Source organism: Pezoporus occidentalis, unplaced genomic scaffold (genome assembly GCF_034315485.1).
Source record: "Pezoporus occidentalis ecotype Australia unplaced genomic scaffold, CSIRO_AGI_Poc_V1 ctg36, whole genome shotgun sequence".
Classification (NCBI taxonomy): Eukaryota; Metazoa; Chordata; class Aves; order Psittaciformes; family Psittacidae; genus Pezoporus; species Pezoporus occidentalis.
This window is the reverse complement of record NW_026915591.1, coordinates 3,868,242-3,889,548: the sequence shown is the minus strand read 5'-3', so window position 1 is coordinate 3,889,548 and position 21,307 is coordinate 3,868,242. Positions and strand designations below refer to the sequence as shown.

Below are 21,307 nucleotides of genomic sequence, written 5' to 3'. Positions count from 1 at the left end.
GAAGGAACCATTCGGCTGGAATTGCAATCCACTTTCAGGTCAGAGCCTTTCCCAAAGGCAGAGTGCTCATCCCTCATCTGTTCCTCCTCTTCCGCTCCAAGGGCTGCATGGAGGAGAAGGTAGCTGGAAACAGCAGCCTGGGAAATAGACTGCCCTTTGAGGACCAGCCAGGTTTCAACTTTGCATGGTGTGTGTTTAGCAGTGAGGAATTTGGAAGACGTGTCAGGAGAGACAGCCTCTCCTAACCATAGCACTTTGTGGATAAGTTAGTTGTGGAAACAAAACTAGAAAGTTAATAATAGTAGAGGAGGGAATTTGCTTTCATATCAACTCAGCAGAATGAATACCTGAACCAGATACATTCGCAGTCTGGTCAGATGAGAATGCCAGGAGTTAGTTACTCTGGAATCACAGCAATAACATGGAAAAAATGCACCCGGACAAGTATTTTTTTTTTTTTAATTAAAGCATATTGCAGAGGAAGATAGGAAAGGCACAAACAGAAACCACGGACCAGATGACATAGACGATCTTATGCAGTGATCTGCTGCCAGTATTTTGGCAAGTAGCACCCACAACTGTGTTCCTTTCAGCTAGTGTCTCAGAGTCCCTTTCCTCAGTAAGGCAGGACTAGGGAACTTCATTTCTTCTGCCATTTTAACAAAGCAACTTTAAATACACTTACATATACAAGTAGCCTTGTAAAATAAATTAAGTCAAACTGTTCTCACACCAGTGACTTTGAATTCTATGAACCAACTGTACTGGACAGACTGTCTCTTGTGCAGCATGTATGTTTTGAAATGCAAAACTACTTGCCCCTTGGTTCATTTCTGTGGTAAAATCCTTGCACGCAAATGGTGCTTTTATCAGCTCTAGGCATAAATCACTGCCATTAAGGATGCTTTAGTGATATTTATTGGTGAACTTCTTCCATCAGAACCAGGCAGACAATCTTAACTCAGTTTCCCATTCTTTCTCTGTTCCCCTAATTTCAACTTGGCCCTGGAAGTGCTAAGAAGGAGGATTCCCATTAACTTTCAACACGTAAGTCATATGCTAACACTAAACACCAAAAGCAAAGCAATGTGGCTTCTAAACCTCCAATTTTGTCAATGGTTGATGGTGTGCCTAGTGTGACCATCACCCAGTCAGTCAGTGCACGCCATCCCTCCCATCAAAACAATGGAGAAAATAATCCCATGACAGTGACTGTGATGTTTACTTTAAGCACCATTATGAAGTATTTTCCTGCTCTGGCATGAAAGTGCCACATACTTTACACTATACGTAACATATATTTTTCCTGATTCATGCTTGAAACTCCTAAAATCCTCACTGCAGGATATGAAAAGGGAAAATTCCAGGTGGGAGAAATTTTGTATAGCTGCTTTCTGCTCAGTCTGAAGAAATCTCACTTGGTAGAGCTACTCTCAGCAGGCAAAGGTAAACCTTTGCAAGCAAAGAGGGACTCTCCCTTAGACCTGTATTCGTGCAAAGTAAACTACATTTTAGCAACAAGTAATTACATTAATGCCTCCTCTACTCACCCTGACTAGCATGAGAGTCGTACCTGTCTGTGAAAATAAGCTCATGACTTACCTATACCATACAACAAGTCAAGGGTCAGATTTAATTCAGTAGGCTCTGATCTGCCACTCTGCAACCATGAAACAAAGCTGCCTCTCCCCGTGCATGAAGGCGGAATGCTGAAGTGAGCGCACCACAATGTACCACCTCATATTTCCCATCCTCTTTCAACACACCAGGGTAGATCCTTGTCCATTGTCCCAGTCCAGAAGCCATTAAAATCTCTCCTCCTCATCCTGTATGAGGGGTCTGAAACAAACATTTCATTTGGGGAAATGACTCAGGAAGAATATGTGAGGAAGCAGAGCAACAAACAATACATAAGGTGGATATAAATCCAGATAAAATATTAAAATCATTAAAGGGTTGCTGCTCCCTGAAGGTTAGAAAAACGAAGAGAGTTAATTAAAAGCAATCTCCACACAGTGCTGAGCCAGCCTGGCCTGATAAATCAACAGCTAGGACTGCACTTGTAGAGGTCAATGGGGGAAAGAGATTGGGAGGCAGGGGAGAGGAAAGCTAGGAGAAGACAAAACATTTAGCTGAGACTATCGACAAAAACAAACCAGATCTGGTGACAGGAAATGGAGAAGGGGTTTCCACATATTTCTCCCATCAACATTTTTTGGTTAGATTTCAACCTTAGGAATGCCTGCTTGCCATCAACATAACACCAACTAACCTGACCAAGTTGCCATTCATATGTATCAGCATGGGAGAGGAGAAAGGAGAAGTCTTTGGGGCCCTATTCTACCTGCAGAGGTATTAACGTCACTTTCATCCACACGCCATTTGGTCAGTAAGGACTAACATCACCAAAATTAACAGATGGACACATCCATTCTGGAGAAGCAGCTCCTAAAAATTAAAGGGTCAGTCAGATAGGATGAAGCAGCAGAAGTAGTATCTCAGTGCTGCAGTTAAGAGGGCTTCTCCACACCTGTGAAGAAAGAGCCCACTGCAGAGTCTTCCCATTACCAACCCTCACCCATCACACCCCACATGCCTCTTAACTTGCAGTACCCCAACTACACAAGGTACTAAGCTCTGCATTAAAATTATGCTCCTGATTTACTCTACATTTCACATCATGCTAATGATTTGGAAACTCCAAGGATAAAGAATCCATAGAAAATTTAAAAAAAACTACAAAACTAATCAGGGTAAGCTTGTAGATGCAAGTGAGTTCATGTCATAATTTCCGATATTGGACACTGGTAAGTGATTTATCAAACACCCAGGAGAAGAGCAGCTCCAAACATGATGCAGTTTTTATTCATGGTCAGGACAAGAGGAGTTTAGCAGTAAAACAGCCTTCTGAACCACTGTTCCCTTTATTCCTTACTCAGATTGCATGCGTTTTTTAAACATAAAATATATTTGTCCCTGTCATTGACTAAACACAACCTCACAGGAGGCAATACTGAGACCAAAATACTTGAACAGTCACAAATCCATGGATTATGTTCTTCAGAACTGCGCTTGAAGAAAATGGAAAAATGGACATTACTTTTCCCTTGAAGAAATAATACTAACTTTGTGTCTCCATTTTAAGTTTCCCCATAGTACTGTTCAATGGATAGTGAACTATCTGGGCTATAACTCCAGCCATTTCATTTTTTTTCTCCCAACTTTGTGACTAATCACATTAGAAACTGCAAAATTCCTAGAACCAGACCAAAAATTTCACAGCCACATGACACAAAGCACTGAGCTGGCGTTCACTTACTCTTCCAAAACGTGAAAAGCACCCAAAACATTTTCAAAGGGAAATTCTGTTCCAGCAGGCATAATCTATCTTCCCGTGGCTAGCATGAAGCCAAGTCAAAGCATAAAAGCAGCATAAGCACTGTACTTTGTGTTTTGGCAGAAGTAGCATGCCCACATCTGATCAGATCAAATCAGCTCTGCCAGCTGATGCGGTAGGGCAGACTGGAATTAACCAACTCAGGGCATGGCCTTATTTCACTGCACTGCACCTGATTTTATTTGCACTATCCATCCTATTTAGATTTTTGAGACCTAAAAGGCAGGAAGCATTTAGCCATGTGCTTGTAGATAATTTAGCACGTCTTAACCAAGGCCAAGTATCGTGTGTCACAAGTCTGTCATGGAATCTGAGAAGAAACAAGGGGGAGCACCTAAGTTACATAGGATTCCTTTCTTTTCCATACTAAGATTGCAATGCATCTTATAGTTAGCATTTTATATTCATTTATTAAAATTATCAAAAAACAAAGACAGCATTATCAGATGTCAAAGACTGATACAACTCACAGTCTCATATGAATGGAGAGATGATCCTCAGTTAGGTTGGATCAGTTCTGTCACAAGGGACTGCAATATTAAATACCACTTCCAGGCTTTCTCACCAGAAGAATAACACTGATGTAGTCAGTGTCCCCATCAACACCTGAGCAGGGGACTCTCTCCTGGCTACAGCTCAGCAGAACACAAAACCAATGAATCAGGACTTGGCAAGCACACACTGCTGATCACAGCTACCTAGCGCACACTCATCAGTACCTGTCCCTGCCCTGCTCCCTCTGCTCCACTGACTCCCAGTGAAGCCTCCCCTCAGTGCTGGGGCCAGTAAAACCTTCCATGTGGCTGGAATTGCAACTCTTGGACCGCACCCGGCTCAGGCAGGTAACCTGAAAACTGAGACACACGCTGACATACTCCTGCTATTCCAATACTGGAGGGGACGGGGGTGTGAGAAGAATATCTGCCAGCAGCCGTTGAGACACTGCATTATTCTTTTCTGAGACATCTGCTGGGAATCTGTGGTTAAAATATGCTCTGCTGGGAAATAAAACATATATAACAATTAAAAACAATAATATCATGCTTCTAATAATTTAGGCTGTTAACGATAAGTATGAATTTTAAACATTTAGTATTCAAGCACTCACTTATGATATTTATGTTACATGTCAGTCAGTTTAGACAGTGAAAATAAATTGGGCAATTCTGTTCTTTTGAAAGAAGAAAGAAGAAAGGAAAACCACTTTCTGCTTCTCACGCACTAGTCCAGTGTATTTCATTTTTTTTCCACAAATTGTAGAGAAGTTGTTAAAGACAAGAAAGAAGCATTTTCATCTGAAAATTTTTAAAAATAAAAAGGATTTTAAAAGTATGGGTTTTTTTAGATTATGTTGATAACTTTTCTTGAAAGAAACAAACTAGTGTTAAAACTGGGACCTGCAAAGGAAGTGATTAACACACCTCAGTCACTGCATCCTGGGCAAAACTGCCAGGCAAAACCAGAAGAGCAGTACAATCCTAATGAAGCCCTTGGAACAGGCCTTAAGCAATGTTGCCTTGGTCACCCCAGACAGGGAATCCTCAGATCAGAGGTCGGTCTGTCCAAGGGAGAAAAACGTCAACTCCAGAAACAGATTCATTCCGCTCCTACAAGTCCTCGGGGATAAACAGTACAGGGATGGTTCTTGCTCAAGGCAACATCACATACAGACAACACAGTGATGAGTTCAGAATAAATACCAAGATTGTAAAATTGATCTACCAAGCAAAGAAATTCAGCTTTGACATGAAAGAAAACCACAGTGAGAAAGCACTAGACTTAGCAAATTATAATCTTAAAAGATGGTGATGGTTTCTTCACAGCCAATGGGGGCATTGGAATTCCTCATTTGGGGACTGCAGAGGTACAGCCAAGTGTCATAAATTGCTGAAGACAGATATGCAAGATGGACAAAGTCTGCTCTTGAGAGCAAGTTCCAAATACTACACTTTCAGTTTTAAGAAAGCAGAGAGGAAATCAATTTTCATTAGGCTACACAAAGGATGAGCCACATTACCTTCACCATGACTCAGACTGAAGACAGAGCCCCATTTTGCTTTGTGTACTGTGCTTCTGCAAGGTCTGGGTAAACTATTCCCATTTAGACACTGAGAATCCTATCTAATAGGCATTATGCACACAGCCCGTTGGACATGTGCTTACCTTGAAATTATTACAGCCTCCAAAAAAAAATCATACCTTTGGGCCTTTGTGGGACAACCCAGATGGTTCAATATTGCTTTCACACACCACAAACAGTCAGCTTTAAAAACTTTTTCTTCAGCGACAGTTCTGTGATACAATCCATCCATCCATCCATCCATCCATCCATCCATCCACACAACTGGACAGACTGTTAAAGGCTGGAACACCAACAGAACAAAACTACAAAAGCACTGTGAAAGGCTGGAACAACAACAAAACAGAACTACAAAAGCACTGCAACAACTAATCATGCTCAAAAGACTCATGAAACCAGACGTAACACTGTAACTGGTAATGTACCTTTTATCAGACTCACCCATATTCAAACCAGCATATCCCCAGGTCTTCTTAACTTGGCTTCTCTGCCCCCCAGTGACTTCGGTTCATGCTTATATATCCTTGCATAAATACAGTAACATTCATCCCTCATTTTCTCTGAGGGATGGTACTGAGATACAGAAAACATAGGTTTCATGTGGACAACAGTTTTGGTTTGAAATGTGTCACACTAGGGCTCATTTATGGTTCTAAATGACATCAGAGCCACTCTGGAAATGCTGTAGAGATTTTGGTACACGAATTAATGTGCCCAACAACCCTGCTCTGTCAAGCAGAAGAAAATTCCCTTCTGCAAAGCCACATTAAAATCACCTCCACATCACTTGTAAACACTGAACTGGCAACCTAACTATCTATTTTATTGCTTCCACCTGCTGAAAGCAGCACTGCACACTATACTTTCACTTTAATATTAAAAATCAGCAACAACATCCCCCTAGAAAAAGTGAGTCTTCATAAGCACTTAATCATGACATAGTGGTGTTTCAGGGATGTGTAATGTGATACAGGACCTTCCCGTAAAGATTCCCCAGACTGAATTCAAGCCAGAGTATCACTAATGAAATACTCTTGCCGCACAAGACCCCAAGACCCATGCTGGTCTGTTGCCAACATGAAACAGGGATGTGAGCACAGATCATTCCTTCACAGGTGTCTCATACCACAGAATTCATCAGTACAAGGACGGCCGTTTGGCAGCCCAGGGGTCGGAGCTGGATGTCAAGGCAATTTTCTCTGAGAAGGTACAGCAATTGGAAAACCGACCGCTGCTGTGTGTTTGCAGCAGGAACACAGAGACAGAACAGGCCTGGTAGGGTTTATAAGGTCAGCTCTAGCACTGCACACACAAGTCTCCAATGATCTGGTCCCCAAACACCTGGCAGGGAATAAGCGTCCCCAAGCACATCAAAGTTATCCGACAATACAGTTAGCATGCGAGTGACTTAGCCTAGGAGCTGAGCCTGAGTTAGTCTCTTTTGTCCTAGAAGTTGCCTTGAGGAAAAGAAAGGGAGAGCACCAGCACTGCTACTCCAAGGCCAAACTACTGGAAGGCAACAGCTTCATCAGTGAGCATTCGAGCAGAGCACTGTATGGCAGCAGGAATCTCACATGCAGAAAAGACAATAGCTTAACATATGTGACTATGAGTACATTTAATTGACAACCTGAAATAAAAGTCATATGTAGGAGCAAAGACAGAGAAGGGGTGAGGGGAAACCAGCTCTGCTTTTAGACAAGACTTTGCAAATTGCAAGATCTTAATTACATTAAATGTATTATGGTACCATATGCACATGGCTAATAAGGATGGAGGAAATGGGACTAGATGCCTAACACTGGAAGTTGAATGGCTGCATTCTAGACTTCATCTTCAAACCAAGAAGTTTCTGAACCACTTTGTCCTAGCTTAGCCATCCATAAAACAAAGGCAATAATCATTTCTTCATAGGGGTGTTGAGAGGTTTAATTAATTAATGTTTACAAACTCCACTGAGATTTCTGTCTGACATTTGAGGTAATTCAGAATACTTTTTAACTGCATTTGTTTCTTCTACTGCACTGCTCAAATGTCTCCATATTAACATATCCAAAAAAGAAGAACATGGGAAAAAAAAGAAAGTATGGAGATAGGTACACAGACTAATGGAAAAAAAACCCAACCCAACAAATCCAGCAGTTCAAATCCACCGCTGCCGCACCAAAGCTACCCAAATAATGACTTTCCTGCGGATGAAGAATGTATTTACCAAGACACCTGCCACCTTTCCCCTGCAGATCTGTTAAACTTGGGTCTGGTATTTCTGCCTGTAGCACCATCTTGGTAAACAGGATATTAAATGGCAGAAATAATGGGCGGTCATGCCAGGTAGATTTGCTCATCAGAGGAAGAGAAGGGTAGAAGAGCAAAGGGATGAAAGCACCACAAGAGAACTAGAATGTGAGAAGAGTGCACTAGATGGAGACAGACACAAGCTGAGTGCGAGGAGCTGCCAATCATTAATACGGGACTCCACATACTGTATGTTTATACTACTCTATACAATGTATTCCCACAGATGCTCAGGTACTCTGGAATACATTATCCCGAGAGACTAGTCTAGCATGTGTGTGTCCAAGTGCCAGAGATAAACCGAGTAGTGGATGCACTTAAATGCACAAGCACACACAAGGAGCTGCTTGATACCTGAGCTAGGATTTCTCAGGCTCCACATTGTCCCCATCTCAGAGCAAAACCTTTGTGTGGCCAGTTTCTGTAGGGGGCGTTTGTGGGTTTTGAGATACAATCAAAACGCAGACAGAGGAAATGCAAATGTCATTCAGCTCCTTTTCATTGTCAGGAAGGACACATGAGGATAAAATACTGTGCACTGCATCCCTTCCCCTATTATGTGTCCTACTGCTTTTGTCCTAATTTATCCCATGCATAATTTATTTACACGTGTATTGTTTCCCGATCAGCAACTTTCAAGAATAAGTGAAAATTCTAAAATATTTTATTAAACAAGTAGTCAATAAAAAATGCTGAGTGTCAGACGGCCAGCACCAATTCTGTTTCCTCCAGATAGCATTAGTACTTTAAAAGGTACGCAGAGAAAAGCGAATCCAGCACTTGATGTCTATTGTTTCCTCCTCTCACACCCCCCAGGGGCGAGGGGAGGAGAAGGGAGCTAATTATAAATGGCCTAATCCTGTCCCGTCCACCCCCACCCCCCCGACTTCAGCGGCAGCGGGATCGGGCCCCCGGATCATTTCGGCACAGGATTCGCCCTCACCGCGATCCGCCGCGGCTGCCGGGAGCCCCGCGGTGCCACCAAGTGCGAGGCGAGGAGACGAGGTCCCGTCCTCCTCCGTGCCCTGCCCGCCGCTCCCGCCTCCCGCCCGCCAGCCACAGAGGCCACCAAGCCCGGGGTCCCCGAAGCCGGCATTGCCCGCGGATAGCACAACCGTACGTGGCTTAGCCCAGCCCAGGTGAGGAGCGCTGCGCGGCGGGCGCTGTGGGCGCGCTGCCCGGTCCCCGGGGTGCGCTGCCTGAGCCCGAGCCAGCGCAGCGCCCGGGAGGGGCACGGGGAGAAGTTGCTCTGGCCTGCACAAGCATTAAACCTGCCGTCAAACGGGCTGCTTCCAGAGTGTGTTCAGCCCCTCTCCCCCCCCCGCCGAGGATACTCGGGCTTCTTTGATTAACCCCCTGGCAACTGCGCTCCGCTCTCCCCGCGGATTTTCATAAGGTGCTACAGACAGGACAGATATATGAAAGCAAAGGTTCTCTGTCAGGACGGAGCAGGAAAGAGATAAACATGTCAGCACCCCTTCCCAGCTCGAGGCTTCCCTTTCTCTCCGGATCGCTGAGAGACAGCGGCAGGAATCCCTGGAAAAACCTTCAAGTGTTTTTCCAACTCCAGCTGGAGAGACTCGAGTCGAGGCGGAAAAAAAAAAAAAAAAAAAAGAAAAAGAAAAAACAACAAAAAAAAAAAAGAATGAAAAGAAAAACCCAAACCCTCGCAGCCCTAATTTCATCTCTGAAAACTCAAGGGTATAAAAACACCCACTCAGCGCAGCCAGAAAGTGCAGACGAAGCGTCACCGCCAGGTACTCTGCTTCCCCACTTTAATAGCGAGAGCGCTGCCCGCGTTAGCAGAGCAGTCGTTTTACAAAGGTTAAGACAGCTCCTCTCCCCACGCGCGGTGCCAAATCCCACTCTCCCTAATGCCTTCAGGGATTAGCGGCGTGCGCTGCCGACCACAAGGAAAATAAAGGACGCGATCCAGAAGTCGACAACCAGCTCCCGTGGTCCCCCTCTTAGACCGGCCGGATTTCGGACCGGGACAGGACCCTCGCCGCAGAAGCTCCTGTCTCCCTCTTTCCCCCAGCGCACTCCCGGCTCCCGCCTCACGGGCTCTGTAGCAGCGGGGCAGGTCCCGTCGGAGCAGCCCGTGGCTGCGGGTGCCCGCTCTCAGGATGGAAACACCATCAACTCTTCTCGCCGCTTCCAAAAGCGAAAGCCTGTCATATGCAAAACAGATCTCCGGACTTCCTGCCCAAATCCACGACCGGCACTCCCGAGTCATTCATTTCGCCCAAGTCTGTTTCACCTCCCTCCCTTCTCGCTCCCTCTCTCCCTGCAAACACCGAGGGGCGCCGGCAGTGTCGTCGTCCCCCCCCCCCCCCCCAGCACCACCACCACCACCTCCCCGCCGAGAAGCGAGGGGGCCGCTTCCCTCCCGGCTCGTCAGGACATCCAAACTCTTCCAGCAGCGGCGGCTCCTCCACGCCGCGGCCGGAGCTCGGGGGCGCCGCGCACAGACACCCTTCACCCGTGCCCCGGGCCGGTCCGCGATACGTGTATGTGTCCCCGCCGCCTTCCGCGCCGGAACGCGGGCAGGACGCTGTCAAGTGCGCGCACCACGGCGCCGCTGCTCCGGGAGCACCGGGCGGGCAGCCCCGCGCCGCCGCCTCCCCCCCGCTCCCCGCCCGGGCGCTAATTAACGGGCGCTCGAACCGAACCGCTTCTGCTCGTTAATTCCGGCGCGAGCCGCGGGGATGTGTTGCACACAAGGCGGCGGAGCGCGCCGCCGGGGCGGAAAGGAGAGCGGGGGGAGGGCGGCGGCGGGAGGCTGCCGGGAGGCGGCGGGCGCTGTCAGCGCCGCCGGAAAGGCGCCTTTTTTCATATTGAAACCACGCGGAATATGTTCATTTCTGATCCGTACTCACGCTTTCAGGGGGTTGTGAATGACAGTCGCCATTTTGCTACAATGTAACAGAATATTGTGTCTCGGAGTTCTAAAGGTTCGCTCAGGGGAAGCGGCCAGCCAATCAGAGCGCGGCATACCGGCCCGCCGACCAATCCGGCGCCGCGGGCGGGGCCGGGGCTCTTCTAGTTATTAGGGGAGCTGTCAAAGCCCAGAGGTCACTCCCTCTCCGCGGGGCTGGCGGCGAGCAGGTCTTAAAGGGGCAGCGCCCATAGCCGGGGCTGCCGCCGAGCCCGGGGCGGGGGGGGGGACGAAGGCGGGCAGAGGGAGACGGGCCCGCAGCTCCGCGGCTGCGGCTGCAATGTAACGTACCGGGAGAGGCAAAGCCGGGCTCTCTCCTTGCCCCTGCGCACCGCTGCCCCTGGCTCCCCAGGCGCCGTGCCCCGCGAGGAACCGAGCCGCGCTGCCCCGCTCGCTCCTCACGCTGCACGGCAGCGTGCTCCCCCGTCTGCTTTCCCCTCCTCCAGAGCCGCGCTCCCCTCCAGGTCTCCAGAAGCCGCCGGCGCTGGCAGCGGCTCCAGGGCAGCTCCGCTCCCGCTCCCCCTCCCCCAGGAATTTCCCTCGCCCTGTCCGTCATCCCTGCCCGCAGCCCCTGCGCCCTTACATAACGCACGGCGGCCGGACCGACCGAGTGACAAGCGACAGGCTCCGCCATACAGCAACTTCTGGCGCGGCCGGAGCCGTACCCTCGGCTTGCGGCACAAGGAGAGTGGCGTGAACCCTGAGCCGCACTCCACCAGACGTGTAGCCCCGCGGAGAGCGGGAGGCTGGACCCCGAGAGCGCGGAGGGCGCAGGCAGAGCCCATGGCTGGGGAGGCAGCAAACTCCAGAAGCCCAGGCTTACCTGCAATCATTAAAGGACTTGCAAATTAATTATGGAGCGTGACCCAAGTGATCTAAGAGGCTGTCAATCCTGATCTCACTCTCAGAAGTAAACCCACTGAAGTTCGCAAAATTACACCAGTGTAAATTAGGTCTAACGAGAGCAGAATCAAACCAAGAAGTTTTCTTCTTGTCTGATACTACCTTAAGCTTTGTCGTCTTACACTTCTCTCTCTCTAAAAGGTCTTGCCTCCCTTCAGGCATCCTCTATCCCTTTTAAAAAACACATCAACAACCATCACCAAAACCAAGCTTGCTCCTCCATTCTTTGCGTTAATATAATCAGAAGAAATCAGCTAAAGACAGTTAAAATGCACAGACATCAAAACAGTAAAAGAGACTACAGAACCAACTTAATTCACAACTTAATGAATCAAAAAATGGAAGTAATGATGTCTGTGAGATATTGAGGTGCTAACAGAAGGAGAAATAGCAATCTTCCCAAGCTAGTGGGCTGAACTAGGCAAAGGCAAAGACAACCAAAACATCTCTCTCAACTGCTTGACAAAATAAAACTTCCTAATACTGGGGCAGAAAAACAAAAAGAACAGAAAGAGAAATTATTACCCACAGTAAAGATGGGAGAGCAATGCAGCAGCTTCCCATTCAACAAAGATACATCAGAAATCTGAAAGAAGTTAAACTTTCTAAGATCTGCCTAGGGTCCCTCTTTCCAAAACATTGCCTGCTCCAGCTACTTGGTCAGCCTGGGTACTGTGCCAAGCATGTATCCCTGGAGGGAATCAGCTCTTCCATCAAAGCAATCTAAGCCATTTGGTTACAGGCACTGCTCAGAAGAAATAAGCTTTCTGTCAGCTGGAGAGTTGCCAGGATGCTGAGATCTATCCCAAAACATTGCTTCTGGGAAGCAATCTTTAAGAATGTTTCCATTATCATATTACATTATATTATTTAATATGGTAGTAGCCCAGGTGACATTGAGTGTGACTTAAGACCCTCTTGCTCAGTGCTCTCTCACTCACTGTTCACAGGAAAAGCTAACCACAAACTGCCACATTTTCACAAGCACACAGCTGATGTTCATGCAGCAAAGGAAGAAACGCCTTTGCATGCACCTGAACTGGTGACCCTGAACTAGCGACCTGTATCATAACTCACTACAACAAGGTTTTCTGTTTTGACTGTCCTTACTGCCACAATATTAAAAACAAACATCAACCAAATTTTAGCATTTATCCTAGGACAGGCAATATTCCTGGGATAGCAACTTTGATCCACACAAAAGAAAAAAAGATAGCCTAGGTCTGTGCCACATTGCAGAACTGGAGACAGATTTGTGCTTCTGAGAGAAGGCACCAAAATTCAGCCAAGTTCTAGAAAGCCTTGAGATACTCTAATGCGAACTGGTGACATTTTCGGAGAATTAAAAAAAAAAAATGATTGAGGTCATTTTTAGGAGTTTAATAAGTCCCTCTAGTCCTGTTTGTTGGATATATAGGCCCATTCTTGCTCTGCGGCAAAGAGCTCTTGGTGCTGCTTGGCAGGGACTGTATTGCAAAAATGGGATTAAGCTGTATGTGCTTCCCCGGCTGCTCCTGTTTTTCAGATGTTGGGCCTTTATCAGCTACCAGCAAGAGCAACAAGCAGGGAGAACAGCCACAGATGACCTTGGGTGGCTGATAGCCCTTTTCGCAGCCAGACGGGCAAGTTATTGGCCAGGAGAACCAGTCAACAGCACTGCCTCCCTCAAAGAAGCATCCAGGACGCCCAAGGACAAAGCTGTGGGAAGACTCGCCCATGGTAACAAAAACATCCGCCAGGCTTTGCTCAGGTATCCATATAGTTTTCCTATAGTGTGCTTCATGTAGAATTCCACAAATTAGATTACCATTTTAGCTGGAAAAGAGGCGTGGAGCACTGAGTGGCTGTAATGAACTGCATAACTTATTCACTGTTTGCAAGTAAAGGGACCATCACAAACCTATGTTAATAAAAACTTTATGCCACACCATGGTTACCTCCATTTTCATATATATCCCAGTCTACCATCAACCAATCATTTAGGAACCAAATCTTTAGATTAATTTTTCTTTGGATTTCAGTAAGTCACTGATCAAGAGTGTAACCGTTGTTTTACACCCAACAAGACCAACACATCTGAAACACACTCAGCTACAAACACACAGCTGAGAAGCTTTCACTGTGAAAGAGTTTTTACCCGGTATTTATTGTCTCCTGCTTTCCTTTTTACATTGCTAAGTTTTAATGTAGAATTGTTCATTTGAAGGAGGGAAAGTTAGGTTTTACTTACACGTTCCTCAGCTCTTTTAAACTGGAAAGTGAAACAAACTAGACACTGACATTGAAAGCCACAAATCTAATTCTGCTATGGAGGGAAACCTACAGGACAAACAGCTGTTAGTCTACCAGGAGCCACATGTCCTTCTCAGCTTTGTTATTCCCAGGTATTTTCATTGATATGCAACTTCATTTTCTTCAAATACATTACTATTCCAAGGACCAGGTCTAACAAATGACAGCATGCTCTGTGTGCTGGAATGTAGCTTGTTACAGCAAAACAGGGCCCCACATACACAAATACCTTGCAACAGATTTGAAGTCTTAACCGCTTTTTATTTAAAGCTGTGCAGACATCTCTCATACCCTGTTTCTTGTCAGCCCTACTCCTCACTTTCTTTGATCTTTACCAATAGTTGGTGAGCTGAAAGGGGAGGGAAAGATATCAGTGTCAGTGTTGCAGACTCAACACTCGACAGCCACATCACCAAAAATTTTACACAATCAGCATAACAAAGATAACTATGGAGCTACACAGCATAAAAACTGGCACCAACGATTCATTCTTTGCAACTTGGGGAATCGCATTCTTAAAAGCTGACTTAAAATTTAGTTGGTTTTGTTTGGTTGGTTTCATTTTTAAGCAAAATTTCCCCTCTATAGCTATAGCAACATTTTTTTCCCATCACAAAGGACAAGATTTACATGTCCAGAGTCACAGGTCTGCCTGAGCTGGGAAAAAAAGAAAAAAGTGAATCCTTTAGGACTCCTTTTCACTGTTTCCTGCATTAAAGACAGGACAAAGTATTTCTGCATCTACATCCATGAATGGAATATAGGAGTGGTATCCTAATTCATCTGAGATAATGCTGTGTGTGCCATCTCTATCTATTCCTAGCGTGGGGCTGAAAGGGAGTTTCAGAAGTGCCTTAAATCTTGGAGGGAGGAGACTGTGTAGATTAGGACATAATTACCTGGACAGATTTGACCCACTGGAAAAGTTCCTCATCACCACTGTGGATGGAGTCTGGGGATTCTGCCTACCTACAGTATTAACCACCTTTAAACACAGATTTCAAATGTGGCCTAAGAGTGCTGCAGCATGAGTTCCTCTTGCCCATGAGTAGAAAACAGAATGTAATACCTTGCTAATCAATCTTATCTCTAATAAGCACAAAGCACACACCGTAATTACAATTCTAAGATAGGTTTAACATTTGGGTTGAACATAATGAATAGCTCTCTACTGGAGAAAATTAACAGCTGAGAAAAACATAAACTGCCACATTCATCCAAAGAGAGTGCTAACTTCAACTTTTGCTGTGGATTTGAACAGCTTCAGAGTTCCTTCATTACCAATGAGACCACCTCAAAGAAATGAATGAGTATTTCACTGTGACTATCTGATGACTCCATTACGGATAATATTTTTTAATAGAGCATGCATAAGTGAGCTGCCCAGACACAGCTTGAGAGTAACGACTTGTTTTCTTTCAATATTTGAGCTTCCTTGTTTATAAAGTATATTTTGGTCTTTGGAACAAACACTATTGTAAGTAGGCTACTTTTGTAGTTCATAAAAAAGTTATACAGCTTACAACAAAACCAGCCTTTTTTTTCTTAACTACACTGAAAATTTGATTTAGCCAGAAAATCTCACCTGCCTTTTTGTAGTTTAATATTATTTGTAATTTTATTTTCAATATTTTATTATTTTAATAACACCTTCAATGGTTTCACCCCCTCTTCCATATAAATACAAAAGAATCAGAGTATTGCAGTATTAATTTTTTTCTCTCTGTTTTGTTCTATTATTTTCAAAACAATCTGTAACTTAAAAATATTTTCCACTTTGTAAAAGTTCAGATTAAGAAAAATAAAACCTGACAAGATTGTTTTGGTGGAAAGCAAAACATCCACATAAACAGCAGTTTGGAATTAGTAAGGGGATAAGAAGGCACTAGCTCATTTTATTGCATTGATTGGTCAAACACCACAGGAAAATGCAAGTAAGGGGAAATAAGTCTCCTTTTGTTTAGCTGTGCTTTGAATCCTGCTAAATACAAACAAACAAACAGCTTTAAAAGTGTCATGAAATTGTTTTTCCATTTGCCATCCAACTTTACTTTGGTAGAGGAAGAAAACAACGGAAAGGTATGGACTGACCTGCCTAAAAAATCAGGTCAAGCCTAACTTTAAAGCTTGACAACTGCAAATTTCAGTGGACACGTGCAGTACTGGTGTAACACAAAACTGATCCTGGGAATCTATTAGAGAAAGTTATTGCAGTCAATGTCACAATGGAGCCAGCCCTGATTTACTTACCCCAAATCTCCTCAACAGTTGCACCTGTGGACATAATCTGATACATATTTCCCCAATCCAAACAGGCTCTCAGGCCAGAATTCTCCCCTTCAGAATAATGTCCCTGATGCTTTTTAACAGAGATAGCCACACTGATAACATCCCTTATACAGACACAACCTTGCCAAGGGTGGTGCATTATTTGTTGGGGGGTTTCCATTTGTGTTCTTGATTGTTGTTTTAAGCAAGGGAGGAGCAGCCTTGCTGTCAGGACACCTCCTTCTAATGAAGAAGCCACCCCTCCAGTAAGAAGCTCTGCTGTGTAACTCTTGCCCCAGCCATTATTTTTCTCATATCTAAGCCTTTGTGTCAAGCCTTCTACAAAAGCTCAGGCTTTTGCTGGAGTTGACAGGCCTTTCCTGACACCGTTACTCTGTGCTGCCTCAACAGAAAACAACTAAGAGCTTGTCAAAGTTTATTAGGAAGTTCCAAGCAAAGAAAAAGGCTGATGGGATAGTGTCTGATGCAAGGCCCGTATTTTCACTACCACTGATGCTGCTTATTATTATTCTGCACTAGGCAGTCTTTACCAGGCATATACTTAGGGCCAGGTTCACATCTTTCATGTGTACTACTAGTATGGGCCTACTGACTTCAGCTCTGCTACTGCTACTATTTAGCCCAAGACTGCTGTTTTTTACCTGAAAAGAGTAGATTTATCCAAACCCCACACAACACTTGTTACCAGTGGGCTCCAGCAGACCACAGAAGCTCAAGCAGGCCACAGAGGCTCAGGCTTCTTATCAGTCATGAACTACACACTCTTCCCCCTACATTGCTACAGGCAGCACTCTCATATACCACACACTTCAGATCTCGGGCTGCCAGGACAGAAAGGATTGCTACCCAAGAGCTGAAAGCAGAGTACAAATCTAAATGCAACACTGTCACATAAAGCTCACACTTCCATCATGCCAACTGTGCCACATGCAGAAACTCCAAGTTCCCTACCTCTCTATTCCTTCCAGTGCCTGTTTGTGATGGGTTTTGTTTGTTTTAAAGGTCAACAGCCAGCTAGGACCATGCCAGCCTGGACATTCAAAAAAGAAGACACAGGCATCTTCAACATCAGAAAAACTCCCATTAAAGATACCTGAGGAAACTTCATAGCATTTAGCATGTTTTGGCACCTGTCATGCTCAGTAATGACCAAGCACTACACGTTTTAAACTGAGCAGAGCTTCATAAAACTGAGCGCAAGACCAGTTACCTGTTAAGTCACTGTCCTTAACAGGTGACTGTATGTGATGAATTCTGCACTCACTTGCAAAACCCAAAAGGCTTGCCCATCTCACACACAGCAGAATGCTTCCTCCCATCTGGTGTCTATGGCTAAAGCCCTTATGAAATACGATTTAAAGGCATAAGAACAACTTTGATAGAATAAAAATGTTTACAAAGAACAATATTGCAGCTGCTGCTGCAATGCTCCATCTTGCACAAAACAGAATAGCTGAACAAACTATTTTCTTAGGGGAGATCCTCCCTTCCTAGCTCCTGCAAGCATCAGCATCTCACTGTAAAGGAAAGCAGTGGGAAGCCAGCATTCAGGAACTTTATGCAGCCAGTGTCCACAAAATAAAGCCTTACAATTGATCTTTACTCAGTTTACAACTCTTCAGAAATGGTACCAGCAAGCATAACTGCCCCACATTCTTTTGCACTCCCCTTTGGCCCTGCAACAGCTTCTTACTCTTTCCTAGCCTTTGGCTAGTTTTTCTCCAAGTTCTTTTGATTAAAACCTTTTCTCTCCCCACACAGTAATAATTTCTCCCAGCAATCACAACTATCCACTCGCACCATTCTTCTAGGCATAGGCATTGGCCAAATCCACTTAGGGGGAAGAGGAAAGATAGCATAGAATTGTTTGAAATGTACTTGCATTTGCTGTGGGTGAGAGGTGCTTATTGCTTAATATCACTCCCGTATCAGACAAGTGATGGATTCCCTTACTCTATTTATATACTTGGAATAATTCACTAGCTAACACTTTTCCCAGCTAAATAAACGCCCACCTCCTGAAATGGATTCAAACTTCTGAAGCACGGAGGTTACACAACAAGGGTCAGTACGCAATGCCAGTGACATGCAGCTGTTTCCCTCACTCACACTCCCTCCTTCTGATTATTGAACATGAGAATCCCACTTGTATTCCAGATACAAACGTAAGCATGTTATAGTCCAAAGCTGGGCGCTATTCCAAACTGGACTGCTGAGGACATCCAAGTCTGGCCTGCTTGTTAGCATAATATCAAGAATGCTGGGACAATAGGCATTTATTTTGCAGTCACTGCATATTCCTTCCCCCTTTACCCCCAAATATATATTCTAACCCACCTGCAAAGCTTTATTTCCAGACCATATTCTTATACAAATATCCTAATACCTCTGCTTAAAGGCTTATGGAAGCCCTACACTGTTTTCAAATATCATATCAAGAAAAGCAGACCCTAGTTCAGCAAGACACTAAAACATCTGTCTATGCCTAATCATTGATACCATTAATTTGCTAAAGACAAGCTCTGCTATTAAATACCTTGTGGAAACAAGACTGGGAAGAGAAGCAACACAGGTATGTGACAGGTCTGGAAAACAGTTTAGGAAGCAATGGATGCTGGGACTTGGATATTGTAAAGAATGTATCTAGAATCAGAGTAGGATTATATAGCTAATGCAGAATCACTAAGGGCAAAGGGCCCTTAACTGTAAGAGACTTTAAAAAAGCAAAATAGAATATTTTTGAGTGCTGCAATATAGCTGTGTAAGCCTAGATTCACACAGCATAAATTCCATATGGGTCACTGTGTCTAGTGTTTCCTGTCTGGTAACTCTGGGAGTTATTGGATTCAGGGGCCTAGCTTTAGTGTCCTTAAGGTGAATGTTTGGGCTACAGATGTCAAAAACAAACAGAAGAAAACCCTGCCAGTCAGGTTCTGTGCCCATCTGTAATATGCAATTCTAACCCAAAGGCTTGGTTCTGCCAAAGCTGACTTCAACAGGGAAAAGGGTTGTCCAACATTGTCACAATCAAATCCAGTTTATACTTCCAGTAAGATTTATTCTGCATTTATAGTGGTGTAAACTAAAGCAGAACATCATCTACGTTTATACAGAGGTTTTAAAACACATGCATGCTGCCACTGAAGTCTTCCGTGCACATTTTCATGTACTGTTCTCATAAGACCAACCCAGCAGATAAACTGGTACTATCTAAAGTCAGGGTTAAAAGTTAAGAAGTTCTGGCCTGAAAAGGACTAGCATTTCTTTATATCCATAAGTGCAGAATTTCACCTGCATATATGGTATTTCTTTATGAAAGCTGGTCTTAATAAGAAAAAGATACCCCGAACACAGCAGCACACACATAATCCTTCTACTACCCAGCAATTGCTTCATTTATGTGCTGACTCCCCAGATATACACCACCAGTGCGCTTGTCAGAACTGAACTCCATGTGTTTTATGCACAGTGACCACCTCTGGGGACGATGGTTTAAGGCCACAGAAACCCCTCCGGCTTCACACTCCCCTACAAGCGCCCACCGACCCGGCTCACCTGCGGCGGGGCCTGGCGCTGTGTCGCCCCCTGCCGGTCGGCCGCGGCCCTGCATGAACTATTAAAGCTCCTCATCGGAGTTAAAACCAAATGAATGAGTAAAAAAACCGCACACTCGCACAACAACGCTCCCTTTCAGCTGTACCAGGTATAATGGTCTTTAGAAGAACGCTATACCTTCAGAAGAACATTATATATCTGCAGAATAATATAATTCTCCATTGCTCTGCATTCAGGTGTTTGCCCACAGCAAATTGCCTTCCCAAGCTCTCCCATACATGGAAAACCTCCCCAGGGTTGGGCATCCATCACCTTCTGTGTGGTGTGACACGGGTGGGAGCCTCACCCAGCTGGCCATCAGTGAAAGGCACATGTCTTTCTACCCCGGGCCTTCCAGCCCAAAGGCTTCACTGAGAGAAGGCTTGGTGGGGTTTAGGGCAGGTGGTTTGGCTTTAAACAGGGCTGGTAGAGGGGAAATGAGGTAAAGGAGTTGATAAGTTTTGGCATTTGAACAACTTAAGCATTTCCAACAGTGAGAGTAAACAAGGTACCTTACATTTAACAATAATACAGTTCAGCGACTGTATACCTATAGCTTTGAAATACAAACCACTCAGTGAATTTGGTGTCAAGTGCGTAGCTTTACAAATTTTCTGTGTAAAAAAAACCATCCACAACTCCTCAAGCCATGAAAGATACCATCAGAAACCTGCTGGAATGCAGCAATGCAATCCCCCAGTTTTCATCTGTATCCTTGCAGTATTTGTTCCTCATCCAGAAGTTACTGTTGCACCAGGTAGCAGGGAGGGACCACCAACACTGCCAGCCTCTGGGTTTCCTCTGCTGATGTACGCTGGGCAGAGGGGAGAGAAAATGGATGCAGCCCTGCAACTGAAAACTGTTTCTTAATGCAGTGCACGTAAAGGAGCCGAATTAAACCTCTGAGGAAAACCTTTCTTCTGGCATTGTCTAAATTATTATTTTATTTTTTTTTGAAGGCTTGACTTTGCAACCTTAATGGTACATTTATTTTTTATCATATCATATACATGGTCTTCTATCTCTATATAGCTTTTCCCCAGAACAGCAACTACGGGTACCAGGACAAAGAGGTTACACCCCAAGACTTCTGTTTTGACCATTCTTTGTATGCGTGCACACACACGCACACACACACACACACACACACACAGAGTCCCTCTCCAGCATTTAGGCATGCACACACAAGCGTGAACACAGACTGCAGAGTATCGTTTAACCTTTGAAGTCAGGCTGGAAGCCTTGGGACAATCTCAAAACTAGAGCTGAAAACAATTTAAAAACCAAAATAATCAGTGCTATAGACACAGCATTATTAGTTTTAATTTATCTCTACTAGTGTAGATATACTCCTTTGAAAGCCAGTTCTTGAAGTATTTTATCTGCTCCAGCTCTGTTCACTTGAAATCATAGTTCTGTTTGTAACACTAATTATTCATACAGCAGCCAACTCTGATTTTACAGGGATGATGATGATGCTTCAGGTGAAGAACAAAACACCTACACAGAAGATAGCATT

General features: G+C 44.8%; 1 protein-coding gene across 8 annotated transcripts in view; it reads right to left on the bottom strand.

Annotated features, from left to right (window-relative positions):
* The window catches only part of DPF3 (double PHD fingers 3), a 170,233-nt gene extending 159,472 nt beyond the window's left edge, over positions 1 to 10,761 (bottom strand). For 7 of the 8 annotated variants that reach the window (XR_009967061.1, XR_009967062.1, XR_009967063.1 and 4 more), the window contains exon 1: positions 10,652 to 10,743. Coding sequence is in view for 5 of the 8 variants with exons in the window: in XM_062630855.1 (XP_062486839.1) it covers positions 10,652 to 10,683 (32 nt within the window). In the remaining 3 variants the exon portion in view is untranslated. Of the gene's footprint in view, positions 1 to 10,651 lie in introns of all 8 variants that reach the window. The other variant, XM_062630852.1, reaches the window with a different exon arrangement.
* Between the last annotated feature and the right edge of the window lie 10,546 nt (positions 10,762 to 21,307).